Source organism: Manis javanica, chromosome 7, assembly GCF_040802235.1.
Source record: "Manis javanica isolate MJ-LG chromosome 7, MJ_LKY, whole genome shotgun sequence".
Taxonomy (NCBI): domain Eukaryota; kingdom Metazoa; phylum Chordata; class Mammalia; order Pholidota; family Manidae; genus Manis; species Manis javanica.
Window position 1 is genome coordinate 23820760 of NC_133162.1, and position 21387 is coordinate 23842146.

Here is a 21387-nt window from a genome sequence, read left to right on the forward strand (position 1 = left end):
TCTGACAATAATATAACAGTGTTAATTATGTCATTTTGTTTTACATTAATTACATCCTCAGTGTTTTTCTATCTTATAACTGGAAGTTTATCCAATCCCCCACCTGCACCACATACACACACACACACACACACACACACACACACACACACACACACACAAATCTTGTATTAAACAAGATTACCAAAGTTATCATAGGAGGAACTTCATCTTCCCATCAGGGAAAGCAATACCAAAGATTTTCTTTTTAAGTAGTTGATCATGCTCTCCTATCCCTACTTCTCTTTACAGCTTTCAAGGGTCAAAGACAAAAAAATTAAACATTTTGATATGATAACAAATGAGCAAAGACAGTTGAATGAGCAAAGACAGATTTTCCAAGACCCTGAAATCAACCATAGTCAAACATTTATAAAAATCAAACAAAGCACACTGAGTTTGGAAAAGGAACATCACTTCCTATTAAATGCCAGCAGGAGGTGTTTGTGAAGTCAACCTAGTCTCAAAGGCCTCTCAGGGCGCAGCCCCCAGATCACCTGCATCACCATGGGACGGGGCCTCACTTCAAGTGTGGACTTACGGACCTACTGAATCAGAAAGCCAGCACTGAGCTTTAGGTGATTGTTATGCACTCTTACATTTAAAATAAGCACAGGAACCAGACTGGACTGGGGCAGGTCTACATTCCCCCATTATGGGAAGAGCAGTGTGCTGGGTGTATCTGCAGATCGTTCTGCCAACATCTTAAGACCTCACTTAACCCCAGACCTTAGTTGAATCTTCTGTACAATGAGGTGATGCTCTCCAACCTCTCCACCTTTTCTCATGGAGGTAATGTGATGTGATGATAAAAATTAGTGAGAAGCCCAATGGGCTGTGGAAGTGTAAGGAATATGGAATTAGTATTTCTGAATTACTCATCCAGCCTAACTGAATTGCCAGATTTGGTCTTCACAGTATTTAACTACATGTATTGGACGTCTGCTTTGCGCCCAGGATGGAATTTGGTAGGAAGGATTTGAAGGGCATAGAGATTGGAGACTGGGAGACCACAGAGACCAAGGCCAGAACCCAATCACCTGGCTTTGAGGAGATGTGGTCTCAATGGTGATAGTGGGAATAAGAAAGGTAGTGAAAGCTGATAGAAAGGAAGGAATGAGGAATTGGAAGTTTCTCAAATGAGAAGACAAACTTGAAAGGGCATCTCATTGAAAATGACAACAGGGTATCCAAGTGGGAATGACTTAGGGGCAGTTAGAAATCTGCATTGCAGTCCAGTTCTCACTAGAGATCATGATGTAGAGGTTTTCATCACAGATGCGATAGATCCCTCTGAGTCACCTGAACACCCTGAGATGAAATTCTGCAAACATATCTGCAGGAAGGCCTTGAGGACATCCCACAGTTAAGCCATAATGTGTCAAGTCAGAGGAGGTAATCCAGTGAGACTTAGAGCACTTGGTAAAATTAAAGCATGTTATTACTTGTATTAGTGAAGGAAAAATCAGACATAATCTTCACTGATGACTCCTGCCACCATCAGAGCCCATAGTCACAGGCCTGGGGGCTGTTCTGCAAGTAGAGATCTAAGAAACCTTGCAAGGCCTTCCCATTGGTGAGGAGGGCCGATACTGTGGGATCTTCCTTCATGGCTGCCATCCAGAGCTTAAGTTTTGGAGTGTGGTCTACACACCTGTGGGAGGAGGACAGAATGAAGAAGGGAGTGAGGTTGACTAGGAAGGCACTGCAGTCTCCTGTGTCATCATTCTCATGCTACAGTTTCATTTTGTCTTCCTCTAACCTTTTAAAATACTTCTTTAAAAATACTTCTTTAAAATGCACATAATCATAGAATTTTAGATTTAGATTATTGTACATGTCTTTGTTTTATGGAAGAGAAATCTAAGACTGGAGTGAGATGACTTGCTCAGGTAGCATGAGAACCTGTCTGACAGACTGATAACTTTTTAGAGTGAGAACATGAAACACAATCAAGAATATTATATATTCATTAGTCTACAGCCAGAATGTGACTAAAAGTAACACTGAATAGCTGTAAGCTTTGATAAGTAGGAATAAGCCAAGGTAGCTGCCAAACTTCAAAACAAGGAGTTTGGAAATTATGTGGGAATCATGCTGGTAAAGGGGAAGTATCATTGGTCATACAATCCTGCATAACATCCTTATGAAAATGTACATCCATGTGGATTTTTAACTGGGAAGGAAGGAGTAAATTCCTTTTAAAACATTTTACTACATGTCACAGAGCAACCTGTCCACCCCAGGGATGGGGAAGAGTGGTGGATATAGGTGTGGTCTGGAGAGGCCAAGACTCCCCTCCTTTGTTCCCATTCATACCAGCTGTATGAAATATCTTAATTTTTGTTCAGAAAAAAGGTCAACTTAAGTATATGATGATAACCTTCTCATTTGCTGATTAAAAATTCTCATGAGGTTAAAAAAAGAAAAAAGAGAGAAAGGTTAATATAAACTATTCCAATTATCATCCTAAATTATGTACAAAATATTCAAATGTCTTACTCGTTTAACTCCAGAGCCTCCAACCATTCAAACCAGGGCCAGATGAGATAATCAGTCATAGAAAGAGAACTGCCACCAAAGAAAGTTGTCTTCTTATTGGTCAGAACCTGAACATTAAATAGAACAAAAGCGCTTTTTATTTGTGCATCTAGTAAGACTCTTCATCAGAAATGGTGAAGGCAAGTTAAGGAGAGCAAGTGAGAACTGCAGCTTTTTACCCTGATATATTCAAATTGGCTTTCTGTCTGTTTGATCAGTTTAAGCTTTAGAATCTCTTTGTTTGGGATGAAACAAAACTGTCAATAAAATAAACCAGGAAGTGGAGAAGAAGAAGCCACAGAATGTAAGACCTTTGTAATACATACAGCCAACAAAGGACTGGTATTCAGAAGAAAGAACAAACACCTAGGCAATAAGAAAATAGGGAAACAACCCATTAGAAAATTCGTCAAGACTTGAACCACAAGAGAGGATGTCCAAATGGCCAATAACTATATGAAATGATGCTCAACTGTATTAGTCATCAGGGAAATGAAAATTAGAACCAAAATGTAATACCACTACACACCCATCAGAATGGCTAACATACAAGACAAAGTAAGGGTGTGGAACCACTACTGACTGGAGTGTACATTGGTACAACCATGTTTTAACAGTATCTACGAAAGCTGAGAACACTAAAATATTCATTACAGAATTATTTTCAATAGCCCAAAAGTGGAAATGTTTACCATCCATCAGGAGTAAAATGGGCAAATAAATTGTGCTACAGTCATGTTAAAACTATACAAAGAACAGGAATGAACTACACACAACATCAATGAATCTTACAAACCTAGAATCATATGAAAAAAGACCCAAAAGAGTTTATATTATAGGATTCCTTTTGTATGAAATACAAAAACAGCCAAAACTGAAATTTTGTTTCTTGACATTGGTACTGGTTCCATGGCTGTTCACTTTGTAAAAATTCATCAAGCTGTACTCAGGCTTTGGGTACTTTTTTGCATATAATATTTCAATAAAAATTTTACTTAGAATATATACTAGAAATAACTGGATTAACCATTAAACAAATGTCAAATAAAATTATTTGAAAATGTAGCACAAATAGTATGTTTCTGAAATTTAAGAAGGTGAATCAGTATTATAGTTTTGCCAAAGTGGGGGAACTGTGAATATCTTCTGGCTAATTAATACCAAAACAACTTACCCTTTATAAAACTTCATAGATTTCTCAGGGCCCTTATAAAGTTCTGCCTTGTAGATTGATAGCTTGTATCTATCTGAGTATTTGTCTTTTGTTTACTACCAAACTAATCCTCTAAAGAGTATGGACTACATCTTAAACTATCTACCTCCCATACTGTCCAGAGAATGCCTTGCGATTTTTAGGCACTCAGAATTGTACACTGAATCAGTACTGTCTGGGTCTGTCCTTAAACTGTACTGCCTGGTAATTATAATAGGCATAAGTAAAATTAAGGATGGTAGTTTCAGTCAGAAAGAAATACCCTCTTAGCAGCATAAAACAAGACAGGGTACTACTCACTTTTAAGCATGAGTTCTTAACCTGGAGCCTGAACTTAGATGGGAAAAAAAATTACATGCTCCCCTGCCTCCCACAACTAACCTCAAATTTAGCAAGTATTTCCATTTTGAAAAAGGCTATAAAGCTCAGTAGAGCTAATCTTACATATTTTAATTTAAGCATTTGAAAACATTATTCTGAGAAGGGGTTCATAGACTACCAGGTTGCCAAATGAGTCTATGAGGAAGTCTTAACCTTCAAAGAAGCAATATCCCACCTGCATTCTCTGACCATAATGTAATTAAATTAGAAAACAGCAAAAAAGTAGTTTAGGAAACTGAAACATACAAAGAAATATTTACTAAGCAATGAGAAAATCACAATGCAAACTGCCAAAAAAAATTAGAACTTAAGAATGAATATACTGCCTATATTAAAATATCTGTATTAAAACTTACAGGATACAACTAACATGTTATTTAGAAGTAAATGTGTATGGTCATAAATGCATTTAAAAAAATCAAGAAAGACTGAAAACAAATGCATTAAATACTCAACTGAGCTACTTAGCAAAGGAGCAATAGTAAATCCAAAGTAATTGTTAAGAACCGAAATAAAGATAAAAGTGAAAAGTAATGAGTTGTAAAATAAACACTAGGGGATTAAGAAAACCATTGTACATGGTCATATGCTAATTAAAAATAATAATAAAATACATGTCTAGCAATGCTGATCAAGAAACTACAGAAAAAACAAACATTCATGTAAACAAATACAGGTATATAAGTAATTGTATGTAGAGATATTTAAAAATTAGGAAACATGAGCATCTGTATGCCAATATGTGTAAAAACCTAGATGAAATGTATAATTTTCAAGAAAAATGTAAATTATCGAACTTATTCAAGAAGAAATATTAAATCCAAAAAATCAATTACCATTGAAGAAATCCCAACTATTCATGAAAAACCTACCCCCATAAAAGACCCCAGACTCAAATGTTACAAAAACAGCCAAACCCTATCAAATGGTTTCAGAGATTAAAAATACAAGAAAAATAACAACTAATTTTATAAGGTTAGACTATACTTGATATAAAAACCAAACAGAGACACTATAAGAACAAAATAATAGCCCAATCTCATTTATGAACAAATATGCAAAAATCCTTTAAATATTAATTCTAGAGCATATATGAAAATCCACTGAAATCCCAGTAATGCTAGGATTCAGCATCAGAAGAATCTGTTAAGAACACCATATTCATCACAGTAAAGGGAAAAGAATTCTTGAACATTTCAAAAGATGTAACAGATGCAGATAAAACAGTTGATAAAATCCAATACTCATTCATGACTTTTAAAAAAACTAGCAAACTAGAAATGGAACTTTCTTAGTGCAAAAATTTCTGAAAGAATTTATAGCAATCTTCATACTTAATGATAAAATGTTAGCATGCATTCCCATACAAGATAGGGACTGTTTCTTCCCTCAGTAAAACCTAAGGCTAAGTGTGAATGGAATGTCTGAAGGCCAAGAACACAGCTAGATCTAAAGGCCCAAATGGTGTTCTCCCCCAAAGGAGGCAAAAACACATCTGGGCTTCCCCAAGTGTCTGTATGATTCATGGCAAACTCTTTGTAGTGGGAAATGATTATTATATAATACTAAGTGGGGGGGGGGAGAACACTGAATAGTATCTCTGCTCTGATTACAGTTTATCTTTTTTTTACTATGTGGACAAGGACTGGAAACAACCACGGAAAAATGAGAACAGGTGACAAATTGTAGAAATGCTGATGAAATTTTCTTTTTTCCTCATTACTTTAATGTCAATGCAACAAAAAGTTTTAAGAAAAAGCCAATGACAAAATATTTTTAGGTGTTTTGGTTTATATCTTAAACATAACAGCAGTCTGTTATGACAATTTGTTATAAACAAAAACTCCTTATTTGGTATTATTGCCATCAGGTGATTTGGAAAATGGGAATATGAAAAAGCAGAAGGAAGAAGAGGGTGGATACAGTGTATCCTTCACTGTGGTAAAAAGCAGAAGTGATTGTTTACCTCCTCTAGCTTGTTGAACTCTTCTTTCAGGCCAGAGCAGTCTTTTTCATTTCTCCTTCCAACAAAGCTTGTTACCAAAGATGGTATCTAGACAGAAAATAACTTCTTAGTTTATCAATGTGAAGCTAACTATACTAGCCCCCCAACATAAAAGTACAATAGGACCCTTATAGTCTCAGTGTTAAGGTGTTCTAGAAATTTCAAAAGTGTACCAATTCCTGGGTTCACAGAGGTCATGCAATGATTTCAGAGACAGTTTTGTGGTCTAGGATGCTATATTGGTTAAGATTTTGTAAGTTGCAAATAATAGAATGCACTTTGGTGAGTATGAGCCAAAAATGTCTTAGGAAGATGCTAAGTGGCTTATAGAATTGTTGAGTGACTGAAAAAATAGGCTTGGAACAAAACTGGAACATTTTCAGAATCATGCTCAGAACTGACCTGAGGGGAAGCACCCATAGGCACCAGTGAGTGAAGCACTAGATGCTACAGCTTGTGGCGTGGCCAGAGGTTGGACTCTGAGGTAACTGATGCCACTAGCTTCGAAGCCATTTCTACTCTGAATTTAACCTTGCAGTCCAACTGCTCTCGAAAACCAGTTCTGCCAGCAGCCATGCATACCAGCAGAACCCAGTGCCCCACACCAAGTCTGGCGCCCCACATGGCTCATTTCTGACCTGAACTCAACCAGGTGTGTACCTGCCAGGGAGAGCCTAGGACCCAGACATTGACTCCAGCTGTGTTGGCAGCCGCGCTCAGAAAATAGCGCCCCATGCAGGGCAGCCGGAAGGCCCCGAACTTCCTAATGACAAATCATCCCACACCACTAAACTACATGCTAATTGCGCCTTGGCATAAGGACCAATGAGACCCACCAAATGGTTATGCTAATAAGGCATATGGAGCCGCACCAACCAGGTCAGAGCATGAGAACTATATAAGCAAGCCTCTCCTTCCCCTCTGGGTCCTGCCCAACTCATTTGTTTCACAAAGAGCTGAAGAATAAAGCTTTCTGCAGAAGAATCCTGCTGTTGTTGCATGCTGTTCTTGCCGGCGAGGACAGGGCACGCGACAAGTGGTGCCGAAACCCGGGAACCAGAACATCACCGGCACAGGGAGGACCCTTCAGACATCTGGAGAGGATTCAGAACTGCAGGTCAGAAGAAAGCCCGGAGGGGTAAGTTCCGAGAGGCCCCTGCTTTTTAGGATGATGGTTGATGGTTCTCTGTAAATAAGGAGGCACCATGGGGAATGCACCGTCATTAGTCACGGCGCTGCAGACAGCTCTCAAAGAGCGAAACTTGAAGGTCTCCAGCAAAGTCTTAGGATCTTTTGTGAAGGAGATAGACCGTGTGGCCCCCTGGTTCATTTGTTCAGGGTCCCTCTCAATCCCGAGCTGGGACAAACTGGGGAAAGATCTTGATAGAGAGGAGGAGGAGGGTAGCCTGAGGGGAGGCACCAGGCCCCTCTGGAAACTGATTAGAGCTTGTCTGCAAGATGAGAGATGTGAAAAGGTAATAAAAGAAGGTCAGAGAGCATTGACAGATATCCAAGAGAGCATGTCAGAAACGGAACGGGAAACAGAGAGCGCGCGCGGCCGAAAAAAGGCCACAAAAACGAAGGTAAAGAAACCTCAGAGTGAGGGAGAAAGCCCGCCTAGGGCAAAAGCGAAAGAGCCCCGAGAAGCGAGTGACAATCGCCTCGGAGAAAATAGTAAATACCCCTGGAAAGAGTTGAGGGACCTCCAACTCTCCAATAGGGAATCTGAGGAGGAATTAACGTCCGCAGAGGAAGGGGAAGAAAATAAAACCGCAGAGTGTAGAAGTAAGGGAACCAGCAAAGTTGAAAAGCGGACCAAGGAAAAAATGAAAGCAGGGTGTCCCCCGACGCCCTTTGCCCCGCCACCTTACGTGAGTGGCGCACTCTCCTTTTGCCACCCAGATACTCTTCAGGCAATTAGACAAATGTTTCCTGTATTTGAGGATAACGGTGTACGCTCTCACCAGCCCCTGAGCCATAAACAAGTTAAGGAGTTAGCAGAATCCGTTCGGGCTTATGGAGTCAGTGCTAACTATACCATAGCACAAGTTGAGAGATTAACAGAGACAGCCATGACACCCGCAGACTGGCAAGACTAAGGCATGCCTTTCTAGTATGGGGCAATACATAGAATGGAAAGCATTGTGGCATGATATCAGCATGACCCAGGCACGCGCAAACGCGGCCGAAGGACAGCCTGCATGGTCATATGATATGCTGACGGGCCAAGGACAGTGGGTAGCCGACCAGACCGCCTTCCCCTTACAGGTATATGCACAAATAAACACGTGCGCCGCCAAGGCATGGAAAGCCCTCACCAACAAAGGAGAAGTATCAGGCAATTTGACAAAAATTATTCAGGGGCTGAGCGAGCCATTTTCTGACTTTGTCGCTCGTATGATAGAGGCCGCAGGCAGAATATTTGGAGATCAGGAACAAGCAATGCCCCTAGTGGAGCAATTAGTGTTTGAACAATGTACCAAGGAATGCAGACAGGCGATAACACCCTGGAAACAAAAAGGGATACATGCCTGGTTGAAAGCCTGTAGAGAAATAGGAGGGCCACTCACCAATGCGGGCCTAGCCGCGGCCATATTACAGAGCCACAAACAAGCCAGGATCACTAACAGAAGTATCAAATGCTTTCAATGCGGGAAATTAGGACATATAAAGAGAGAGTGTAGGAGCCCAGCTTCAGAACAAACAACCCAAAAGACCCCTGAGTTGTGCCCTAAGTGTAAGAAAGGCAGGCATTGGGCTAATGAGTGCCGGTCTATTAAAGATATAGAAGGGAAACCCTTAGAGTTGCCAAAAAACGCCCAGAGGGGCCCCCGTCACCAGGGCCCGCAAATATATGGGGCAACCAGCACGCAAGTGTCATTCGGGAACAACCAGGCCCCCCAAGGAGAGCCACTTCAGGTTCCGCGGGATTGGACATCCGTGCCACCACCAGAATAGTGTTGACTCCACAGATAGGAGTTCAGCCTATCCCTTCAGACTTTAAAGGCCCCCTACCACCAAATACCATTGGGTTACTCCTAGGGCGCTCTTCTGCTGCATTGAAAGGCCTGGTAGTTCATCCCGGAGTCATAGATCAAGATTATGAAGGACAGGTAAAAATCATGTGTTCGGCTCCCAGAGGAATCTATCCTATATCCCCGGGAGACCGCATAGCCCAGCTCTTAGTTTTACCTAGTCTCCACGCCAATTATCCTGCTACCAACACGGAGAGGGGAGAAAGGGGCTTCGGCTCCTCTGACTGGGATTCAGCCTTCATAGTATTAGATTTAGCAGACAGACCAAAATTAACTCTTCAAATAGAGGGAAAGAGCTTTGAGGGAATCCTAGACACTGGAGCAGATAAAAGTATTATCTCTGCAACCTGGTGGCCCTCCAAGTGGCCTGTGACCCAATCCTCACATTCATTACAAGGTTTAGGATATGAGTCAAGCCCTTCAATTAGTGCCAAACCATTGAAATGGCGAGCCCCTGAAGGACAAGAGGGTACAGTCACCCCTTATGTACTCCCTCTACCGGTCAATTTATGAGGGAGGGATGTCATGAGAGACTTAGGCCTCAAACTCATTAATGAATACTCCACCCCCGCCCAAGGCATGATGATGGACATGGGATACATCCCTAGCAAGGGGCTGGGGAAACACCAACAGGGACACATAGAGCCCATCCTGCCCAAAGTAAAGAATGACCGTCATGGCCTGGGTTTTTCATAGGGGCCATTGAAGATGCCATGCCCATACCTTGGCTCACAGAGGAGGCCGTATGGGTTCCTCAGTGGCCCCTATCCTCTGAAAAATTAGAAGCAGCTCATTGCTTAGTGCAAGAGCAGCTCCAAGTGGGACACCTAGAACCCTCTGTGTCCCCATGGAACACACCCATATTTGTAATCAGGAAAAAGTCAGGATCATGGAGGTTGCTTCATGATCTGAGAGCAGTAAATGCTCAAATGAGAATGCTTGGACCCGTACAACGGGGACTGCCACTCCTCTCTGCCTTACCCAAAGAATGGAAAGTGCTCATAATAGATATTAAAGATTGTTTCTTTTCTATACCTCTAAGCTCCAAGGACAGGGAAAGATTTGCTTTTACTTTGCCAGCTATTAACCATGAACAACCCGATGCCAGATTTCAGTGGAAGGTCCTCCCTCAAGGAATGGCAAATAGCCCCACCATATGTCAACTGTACGTTCAGCGAGCGCTAGACCCAATTCGTAAGACCTATCCCACGCTAAAGATCATCCATTACATGGATGACATCCTTCTTTGCTCCCCACAACCAGCGGAAATAGAAGAAGCATATATAGATCTCACTAGATCCCTAGAAAATTGGAGACTGAATATAGCAAGCGAGAAGGTCCAAAAATCTAGTGTTAGCAAATTCCTAGGAGCAACCATTTACACAGATGTAATTTGCCCCCAAAAGCTTGAGATAAGACATAATCAATTGCGAAATTTGAATGACTTCCAAAAACTCCTAGGGGATATTAATTGGTTGCGCCCATACTTAAAGATACCCACCACTGAATTGACTCCACTATTTAAAACCCTAGAAGGAGACCCACAACTAACGTCACCGCGCTCCCTCACACCTGAGGCATTACAAGCCATTCGCAAAGTAGAACAGGCTTTGATGACAGCACAATTAAATAGAGTGCAATCGAATGAACCCTTTGAGTTGTGTGTCCTTCCCACCCCAGAGCTGCCAACAGCAGTCTTATGGCAGCACGGCCCACTGATCTGGATTCATCCCCAAGCCTCTCAGGCTAGGACAATAGAGTACTATCCAGCAGCCGTGGCCAAACTTGCTTTGAGAGGAGTAAAAACCTCCATGACACATTTCGGAGAGGCTCCAGCTAAAATTATAACCCCTTACAGCGTAGAACAGATACAAGTATTATGTGCTATGAACGATGATTGGGCCATACTTGCTTACAGTTTCTCAGGAACCTTTGATAATCATTTCCCTAAACATCCCCTCATCAACTTCGCCAAAAATCATCTCCTAGTATTTCCTCGGGTCACTAGCCTAACCCCGCTGCCTCATGGAAAAACAGTTTACACGGACGGGTCTAAGACAGGCACAGGTGCCTATGTCCATGATGGCAAAGTTGTGACAAAAGGCTACACGCCTGACACTCCACAAATAGTGGAATGTCGCATAGTCTTAGAGGTCCTACAAATCTTTCCTGAACCTTTAAATATTGTGTCTGACTCCTGTTATGTAGTTAATGCAGTCAAATCTCTAGAAGTGGCCGGGCTAATCAAAGCGTCCAGCCCAGTAGCCACTTTGTTCAAACAGATACAATCAGCACTACTTCATAGGCAATCTCCTTTGTATATAACTCATATCAGAGCACATTCAGGCCTTCCCGGGCCTATGACCCAAGGCAACCACCTGGCAGACCTCGCAACCAGAAATATAGCTTTTCCCCTGCTAGACCCTATCACCACAGCTTCAAAATTCCATACACAATTTCATGTCACTGCCGAAACACTGCGCAAGCGGTTTAGCATAACCAGGGCCGAAGCTAGGAACATTGTCCTTAGCTGCCAACATTGCTGCAGCTTCCTTCCCACACCTCATGTTGGGATCAACCCCAGAGGTATTAGGCCTTTACAAGTTTGGCAAATGGATGTGACGCATATTTCGTCTTTTGGGAAACTGAAATATGTACATGTATCCGTGGATACTTGTTCAGGAGTCATCTTTGCCTCCCCATTGTCAGGAGAGAAAGCTTCCCATGTCATCCAGCACTGCCTTGAAGCTTGGAGCGCATGGGGGTTACCACAGATTCTGAAAACAGACAATGGCCCAGCCTATACCTCTACAAAATTTGCTCAATTTTGTCATCACATGGGGATAAAACATATCACTGGCCTTCCCTACAACCCACAGGGTCAAGGGATTGTGGAACGCGCGAACCGCACGCTCAAATCCTATTTACTTAAACAAAAAGGGGGAATTGAAGATATACCCCCCACACCAAAAACTGCCATAGCCCTAGCACTTTTCACTATAAATTTTTTGAATCTGGATGCTCAAAGCCATACAGCAGCGGATCGCCATAATCAGTGGCCAAAAGACCCACAAGAACTAGTAAAATGGAAGGACGTGTTATCTAACCAATGGAAGGGCCCGGATCCAATCATAATCAGATCCAGGGGAGCTGTGTGTGTTTTCCCCCAGGGTGAAGAAAATCCCTTCTGGATCCCGGAGCGCCTAACGAGGAAAGTCCTAAACAAAGGAGATGACTTCGCTGTACCTCCTGACCCTGCTCCTGACACTGGAGACCCCGACTCAGGGAGTATTGAGATGGGGAATCCTGTCTGCCTTTCCTAAGCCTATGCCTGTCCGTTTCAATGCAGCCGTTTTTCCGCGCTTTTTCACTACCAATACTAGTATGAACTTGCCCTACTTAGTTAAAGACACCCTAGTAGCTCCCCTGGGAGAAAACCGATCCTTCGTAACTAATGGGTCATTATGCTTCACCACTCAGAATCTAGCTGGCTGTATCTCCCTGAAACGGAGGAAATACGGATGGTTCAGTGACATAATTCTAGAGGCCAGTAGCCTCCCCGTTATGTCAGCTAAATTTGAAGGGCCTAATAAGGAAGGGAGCCCGTCCTATAAGAACATGACTATCCACCAGATGGTTCTCTGGATCAATGGCACATTTGTACACTCTCCCAGGAACAATTCCACCGACAGGCCTCGTCAACCCAAATATGCCTCCCATTGTGTGGGCGACTATGAGGGAGAGCTGTGGCCCTGGACTGACTGTCAGTCAACTGTAGTAACGTGGGCAACTGAGAGGCAGGAGTTTACCATCTCCCCAGATATGGAGGGACGGCCAGCCAATGAGGCTTGGTGGCCAGTAAAGGTGCTCGAAGGCGAGTTTCGTCAGCAGCTGAGCATGAACCCCTTCCATAAATGGATGCTGTGTGGAGTCAATGGCTCGTGTACTGACCTCTCCCCCTTTTCCGCCCTCCAGGGTGGGGGAATCGGTGTAAAAAATATCACCTTTTGGTGCGAGAATAACCACATGCGCGCACACTGGAACATGATCATGACCCATAACAACGAGAACTACACGTGTTCAGCAAAATCAGGTCCAGAGTCACCTAATTCCCTTTTTCCACCTTCTCCAGTATGCGTATACCCCCCATTTCTGTTTATCTTATCCAATAGTAGCTTTGACTCCTGCTCCAATGAAACCTGCTTTCTGTCTCAGTGTTGGGATGCGCGTAACTTTACCAATGCTTTGGTAGTCCGCATCCCCCGTTGGGTCCCTGTTCCCGTAGACGCCCCTAACACCATGACTCTGTTTCGAGAAAGGCGCGATTTCGGTGTTACAGCCGCCATAGTGCTCCTGATCTCCGCGACCGCGGTCGCAGCCACCGCCGCTGGTATAGCTTTAGACACCTCCATCAAATCGGCTACAGAGCTCAATAACCTTGCAGCCTCAGTAGCTTCTGCCCTGGACCAACAGTCCACACTTGATGGCAAACTGAAAGGAGGAATAATGATCCTCAATCAACGCATAGATCTCGTGGAGGAACAAATGGAGGTGCTCTGGCAAATGGCCCAATTGGGATGTGAGCGGAAATATCGTGCCCTCTGCATCACTAGCATTCAATATAAAAATTTTACACGGGCAGCTAATCTGTCACGAGACCTGTCCCAGTATCTTTCAGGAAACTGGTCCCAAGACTTCGATGGGACACTAGAAGAGCTGCGGCGAGAAATTATCCACATCAACTCCACCCGTCTAGATATCTCCGTAGCGGAAGGACTCTCTTCCTGGTTCCTCAGAGCTCTCTCCCACGTCAAGGAGTGGGCGGGCATGGCTGGGATGGGCGTGTTCCTGCTTGGAGGTCTCATGCTCTTACTCTGGTTGTTATGCAGACTCCGCAACCAACATAAGCAGGACAAGGTGATCCTTGCTCAAGCCCTAATGGCGATAGACGTTGGCGCCTCTCCCCAAGTGTGGCTCAACATGCTTAAGAAGGAAGCTCGGCTTTAGCTTGAGGTAGCTCTTGCACCCTGAGCCCATGTGGCACTGCACCAGGCCCGAGTACCTCAATGCTTAATCACAGCTTTCTTTAAGAAGCTCATGGTGCAAGAGGGTTGAGAAAAAGGGTCCAAACCCTTTGTACCAAGCGGTCCCAACGCCAGCCAGAGGATGCGAGGCAAAGCACTGCAAGAGGTCTTGGACCCCTCTGAGAGGCATGCCTGACTGCATAGGGGTAGATGCCCAGAACCCCTCTCCAAAAAGGGGGCATCAGGAAGTATGATGGAGGTCAGGCCTCTGTCTCCGCCTCTGCTGGCAAGTTCCGCCTTGAGCTTCTGTTAGACAAAAAAGGGGGAGATGTTGGCAGCCGCGCTCAGAAAATAGCGCCCCATGCAGGGCAGCCGGAAGGCCCCGAACTTCCTAATGACAAATCATCCCACACCACTAAACTACATGCTAATTGCGCCTTGGCATAAGGACCAATGAGACCCACCAAATGGTTATGCTAATAAGGCATATGGAGCCGCACCAACCAGGTCAGAGCATGAGAACTATATAAGCAAGCCTCTCCTTCCCCTCTGGGTCCTGCCCAACTCATTTGTTTCACAAAGAGCTGAAGAATAAAGCTTTCTGCAGAAGAATCCTGCTGTTGTTGCATGCTGTTCTTGCCGGCGAGGACAGGGCACGCGACACAGCTGCAAAGGGAGTTGGGGAAGAGAATCTTTCTGATTTCTATCCTGAGGAGCACATGAGAAGACTGTCCAAAAGGGACTTACTACCTGAAGACTTGACAGATGTAGAGTCAGATGCTTTAATGCTTCTGGTGGACGTGTTTGCGTTATTTTAATACTTCAGTCTTTGGCATCATCCCATTGCAAGAAACAAGTCCACTCATCCCAGTTTAAGTAAACAAGCACTTGTAAAAATACCAGAGAATGTCCTGAAGTCCCATCAATGTCAGCACAGCCTCTTCTCATTGGAACTGAAGGTTTGCAGGCAGCCCTTCTGTCCACATTTCCATCTGGGCCTGCCTGGTCTCTCATCTCTTCCTCTTAAATGTCTGCTCCATACTATTTTCCATTGATCAATTCCCTTTGCAAGACTCCTAACATGACTTCAGTTTGTCAGTCTCCAATGGTATATATATATATACATACACACACACACATATACATATGTGTGTGTGTGTGTGTGTGTGTGTGTGTATACACAGCTCCAAAACTTCAACATCCTTACTGTCTTAGTCTCTGTGTCTCAGTTACAAGTTCACAGATGAGAAGATCATAAGACTGGGGGTGTGGGTGGGAGCATTTCTGGTTTGCTGAGCTGGCCAGGAGGATAGTGTCATATGGTACCTAAAGCCACCTTTTCCCTGACTGTGAGCAGAGAAGTAATGTAGCCATTTTCTATATAGACAATACAGTGAATCTCTTGCTACTATTTTTTTAATGCTCCAACAGCTGTCCTGTAAATACCATATTCCCTGTCCATCATCTTAGCAGCCACCTCTACTGTTCTTTCACTCATTCTGCTAAGCCACACAACTCCTTCTTCCTTCCTTGCTGGCTTCCTTAGCTGATCAGACCCCAGATTCTGGAATCAACTCATTCTCAAGTCAAAGGGTTTCAGCAGACCCGTCAACTAGACCTCCAAATCACATTCTGACTCTTCACTTCTCAGCTTTACCCTGCCACCTCATGCAAAACATCCTGTCACCTGGAACTCTAGTCCCCCACTGGTCCCTCTCTTCCACTGTGACCTCCCTGCAGTCCATTCTCCGTACACAAAGTAAATTGGATCAGGCCACCCTCTTGCTACAACTCCTTGATTGCTCCTCATTGCAATAAGGATAAACTTTAAACCTTTCCATGGCCTTTGATCTGGCTCCTGCTTACCCGTCACACCTATTTCCTATGACTACCTCTAGTCATTATGATCTGGCCACCCTAGCCTTTTTTTTTATATTCCTTGAACTTACCAACATGTTCCCACCTTGGCATGTTTGTGCTTGTTCCTCTGTCTTCTCTGCCTGTCTTCCCAGGTCAAATGCCACATCCTCAGAGAGCCCACCCCCTCCCCCAACCACCTGCTCCGGAGCTGCTGAGAACCTCTATTACATGATCATCTTGTTTTACTCACTTCATTGAACTGGTGATATGTATCTGAAGTTACTTTGCTTATTTACATGCTCATTATGTCATCTCCCTAGAATGTAAACTCCATTTGGTGTGTTTTGTTCATATTCATAAACATATAAATGAACAAAATTTTAAATAGGTTTAAATGCCATTAGGAAAATAAAAATAGTTTCAGATAGGTACTCAATAAATATTTGTTGAATGAATGAATAAATAAGTGGAAATACTTCAAGATTATCCATAAAATACTCCATTTTGGGCTAAGAGGTTTATAAATTATTAATTACATGAGGCAACTACTTGCATTTTGTCCACTACCCACTACATAAGAATCAACATGATAAAATTCCTTTTGTTAGTTTGAATACAAAGCTCCTCATTTTACAAGAATATTAAGGAATCCAAAAATTCATCTATCAAATAAACTTTCGGATTAAATCTCCACACTTGAGTATTTTTTTGAAATGTTACATAGGTGAATCACATTAAGTAAACCCAAAAGGAAAAAAACCAGATGACATCCAAGCTGTATTCATTATGCAATTAGATCTGACTTGTATCTTGCCTGGTAGCTTGTAGGGGAAATAAGAGAAAGTTTCATACATTTAAAGCCAGGTCCATATAATTGTCAAAGCTGGATAATTGTTCAATAGAACAGATTAGTTACTTAGAAATAATATACACCAACATCTTTTGCTTCCTCTTTCCCTATCCACTTCAGTAGCTAGAACAGCATTAGTTTGAGGATTTAAATATGTAATCCCTCATGGAAACAAAGGAGTAGCCAGATTGAACACCAGCGTGTGTGTGTGTGTGTGTGTGTGTGTGTGTGTGTGTATTAAAAGGTTTATGTGCTGACAGAATACTGGACACCCAGATAGGAGACTTTGCAGGAAAAACGAGGCCCCAGGCCAAGGAATTGTCAACATTTCTGAAAATACTATACTATGAAAAACAAAAGGTAAGACACATGAAAATATGCTCCACATTGCTAATCATCAGAGAAATGCAAATTAAAACCACAATGAGATATCACCTCACACCAGTAAGGATCACTACCATTCAAAAGACAAACAACAACAAATGTTGGCGAGGTTGTGGAGAAAGGTGAACCCTCCTACACTGCTGGTGGGAATGTAAATTAGTTCAATCATTGTGGAAAGCAATATGGAGATTCCTCAAAATGCTCAAAATAGAAATACCAATTGACTCAGGAATTCCACTTCTAGGAATTTACCCTAAGAATGCAGCAGCCCAGTTTGAAAAAGACAGATGCACCCCTATGTTTACTGCAGCACTATTTACAATAGCCAAGATATGGAAGCAACCTAAGTGTCCATCAGTAGATGAATGGATAAAGAAGATGTGGTACATATACACAATGGAATATTATTCAGCCACGAGAAGAAAACAAATCCTACCATTTGCAACAGCATGGATGGAGCTAGAGGGTATAATGCTCAGTGAAATAAGCCAGGTGGAGAGAGACAAGTACCAAATGATTTCACTCTTATGTGGAGTATAAGAACAAAGAAAAACTGAAGGAACAAAACAGCAGCAGAATCACAGAACCCAAGAGTGGACTAACAGTTACCAAAGGGAAAGGGACTGAGGAGGATGGGTGGGAAGGGAGGGATAAGGGTGGGGAAAAAGAAAGGGGGCATTACGATTAGCATGTGTAATGTGGGGGTGGGGGGCACCGGGAGGGCTGTGCAACACAGAGAAGATGAGTAGGGATTCTCTAGCATCTTACTACACTGAAGGTTTGTTGGGGGGACTTGGTGAATGGGGGGAGCCTAGTAAACATAATGTTCTTCAAAAACAAAAAAAAAACAAAAAAAAAGGTAGGTCCTGGTCTTTTGTGATAAAGAAGGGTCTCAGAACACACATGAATTTGGTGACCTGGCATTATGAACCAAGAAGTCAACACATCTGCTATAAATTGGGAGATGCACCTTTTAGAGAAAACTATGCTTTGTTCAGTTATAGCATGTGGTAAAAATCTAGCACCTCTCTGATGAAAGTCTCCTCAGACTCAAAACTGATCCATGAATGTGGTAGACCTCTGTTGTTTGCAACCTCAGCTATTAGCATTCTTTATATCCCATACACTATATTATGGTAAAATCATTTCGATTTTCCTTTGGAAAACTGTCCCAGTAAATACGTTATGGTTGTTTTCAACCTAGAGTTCAGAGGGGCACAGAACACAGGACTTTGTGCCCCTGAATCCAGCTATGTCTTGCTCCTGGACTTTTCAAATACATGAGCCCAAGAAGTCTTTTCAGTCCAACTTCAATTAAATTTCTTACTTGCAATAAAAGAATTCTAATTTTCTTACAATACTTTTTGAATGTGTCTCCTCACACAAAGGCAACAAAGGCAAAATTAAACAAGTGGGACTACATTCTTTGTACTGCAAAGAAAAACCAACAAGACAAAAAGGCAACCTACTGAATGGGAAAAGATATTTGCAAATGATATATCCAGTAAGTGGTTAATATCCAAAATATATAAAGAATTCATACAACTCAACACCAAAAAAATAAACAATACCACTTAAAAATGGGTGGAATACCTGAATACACATTTTTCCAAAGAAGACATACAGATGGCAAACAGACACGAGAAAAGATGCTCAACATCACTAGTCATCAAGGAAATGTAAATCAAAGCCACAGTGAGGTATCACCTCACACCTGTCAGAATAGCTAATACTAAAAAAAACAAGAAATGAGTTTTGGCAAGGATGGGGGAAAAGGGAACTCTAATGCACTGTTGGCGGGAATGCCAATTGGTGCTACCACTATAGGAAACAGTACGGAGTTTCCTCAAAAAACTGAAAATAGAAAAATGACCATACAATGCAGCAACTCTACTTCCGGGTAGTTTTTTTTCATTTTTCCAGTACATATATTGAAAAATATCTACACATGAGTGGACCTGCATGGTTCAAACCCTTATTATTCAAGAGTCAACTGTATACATTTTTTAAAATTCAAATATAGTTGATACTTGGGTATTTATCTAAAGAAAATGAAAACACAATTAGAAAAGATATATGTATGCACCTCTATGTTTATTGTTGTATTATTTACAATACCTAAGATATGGAAGCAGTCTAAGTGCCCATCAATAGATGAATGGATAAATAAGATATTGGAATGTTACTCAGCCATAAAAAGAATGAAGTCTTGCTATTGTGACAACATAGATGGACCTAGAGGCACTATGTTAAGTCAGAAAAAGACAAATATATGATTGCACTTATATATGGAATCTAAAAAAATAAAATAAACACTCATAAATACAGAGAATAAACTGGTGGTTGCCAGAGGGAAGCGGTGGGGATGGATGGAATAGGTGAACAGGCTTAAGAGCTAAAAATCTTACATCACAGGGATATAAAATACAGCATAGGGAATATAGTCAATAGTGTTGTAATGACTTTGTATAGTGACAAAATGGTAATGACATCGTGGTGAACATTTCCTAATGTATATAAATATCAAATCATTATGTTGTACACCTGAAACTAGTAGTGTATGTTAACTCTACTTGAACCAAAAACTAATTTTAAAAATATAATAAAGTTTTGATATCAGGAGAAAAAAAAGAACAGGGGCTGTATTTCAAGCGTCCACACCACAGGTATCCATCCAATGTCTGTTTAACAGATTTCAAAAGTCTTTGGACAGGAGGCAGTGCCAATGTATCTTTGGGGGAAGGGAAAAGCCAAGTGATTGTTATATATTTCCGGTAGATAATCATGCTAGTTTCCACGAGGCTTCACAAAAGAGTGAATTTTGGGGCACATACACTTGGGCACGACCAACAACCCAACTTACAGGAGTATGCACAGTGCAGTTAACTCAGCACTCTGCCAAGAGGGTCAAGGTCTGGACCCTGCTGTCATCAATTATCGACTATTCGGAAATGGACTATGTACTCAGAAACAGCAAACAGTATCAGATGAGCTGGACTTGAGCAGACAAGTGGGGTAAAAGTGAAAGGGCAGAGGACCGGGAATGGAATAACCAGGCGTTGACTTTATTGGAGCCCCAGCTTTTCGAATCCATATACTGGTTAGGTTAGGTTAGTCTAGGTTGGGTGTCCTAGCCTGGTGGAGTCTGTAACATTCCCTCCACCCCACCCTCCCACCTCATTGGTGTCCCACGCCAAGGCTGAGAATAGTTTGCAGTGAAGGATGTTGAGGAGCTTTATCCGAGATTCCCACCCCTGTCTCCCGCAGCAGCGGGTTCCCCGGGGGCTCGGGGAACCGCCCTCGTCTCGGACCTCACCTGATCCCCTTGGCCTTCAGGACCAGGAGTGTCCTCTTGGCGAATGGGCAGAACCTCATGCCGTAGAGACGGATGAGGCCCTCGGGGACCGGCCCCGGGGGCGCGCTTCCTGCCGGGGAGAAGGGCAGGTGGTTACGGCCTAGAGAGCTGCTGGGACCCCCAGCCCCCCGCCGCCCCCGGGCGGCGGGGAAGTCCCGCTCACGGCAGCCCCGGCCGGTTTCCCGCGCCGCGGGGTCGCCAAGACCCCCCCAGCCTGTTGAGGGGGGCAGGCCTCACCCTTCGCCAGGCTCCAGGCTGATCCTCTGGACATCTCTGCGCAGCGCTAGCCAAGCTCGCCCCGGGCTTTGCAGGCAATTCAGGAAGTAGGTCGCCCTTCTCTCCCTCTGCTTCCCTCCCTCCCTTTCTCCTGAGAGCGATCCGGGGGCGCCGCCGGCCCCGCCCACGCCGCGTGCTCCCGGCCCCCGGCACCTGGGGCGCTTAAAGCGACCGCGCGCGCAGCGAGCCGGCGGGCACCCGGCGTTCGCGCCCAGGCTCTTCTCCGCCTTCTGCTGCAGCCCTGGAGGAATCCCGAGGGAAATCGCGGCTGGACGCCCAGCCCATGCGCTCCGACCCAGGGCCTGACCTCCCGGGTTTTGTGGGGATGACATCTTAAAACACCGCAGCTGGCGGTTGTGCGGAAGGGTATCGTGCTGACCGAGAGACGCGCCCATGTCGAGATGCATGAAAGAGGCTCAAAACT

The 21387-nt window shown here is 43.3% G+C and overlaps 1 protein-coding gene across 1 annotated transcript in view; it reads right to left on the reverse strand.

The window, feature by feature from the left end:
- The window catches only part of LOC108383963 (glutathione S-transferase omega-2-like), a 57185-nt gene extending 36141 nt beyond the window's left edge, over positions 1–21044 (reverse strand). Inside the window, 2 exon segments of the mRNA XM_073240465.1 lie at positions 20649–20757; positions 20925–21044. Of these exon segments, the coding sequence (XP_073096566.1) occupies positions 20649–20757; positions 20925–20958 (143 nt within the window). The 5' untranslated portion in view covers positions 20959–21044.
- Between the last annotated feature and the right edge of the window lie 343 nt (positions 21045–21387).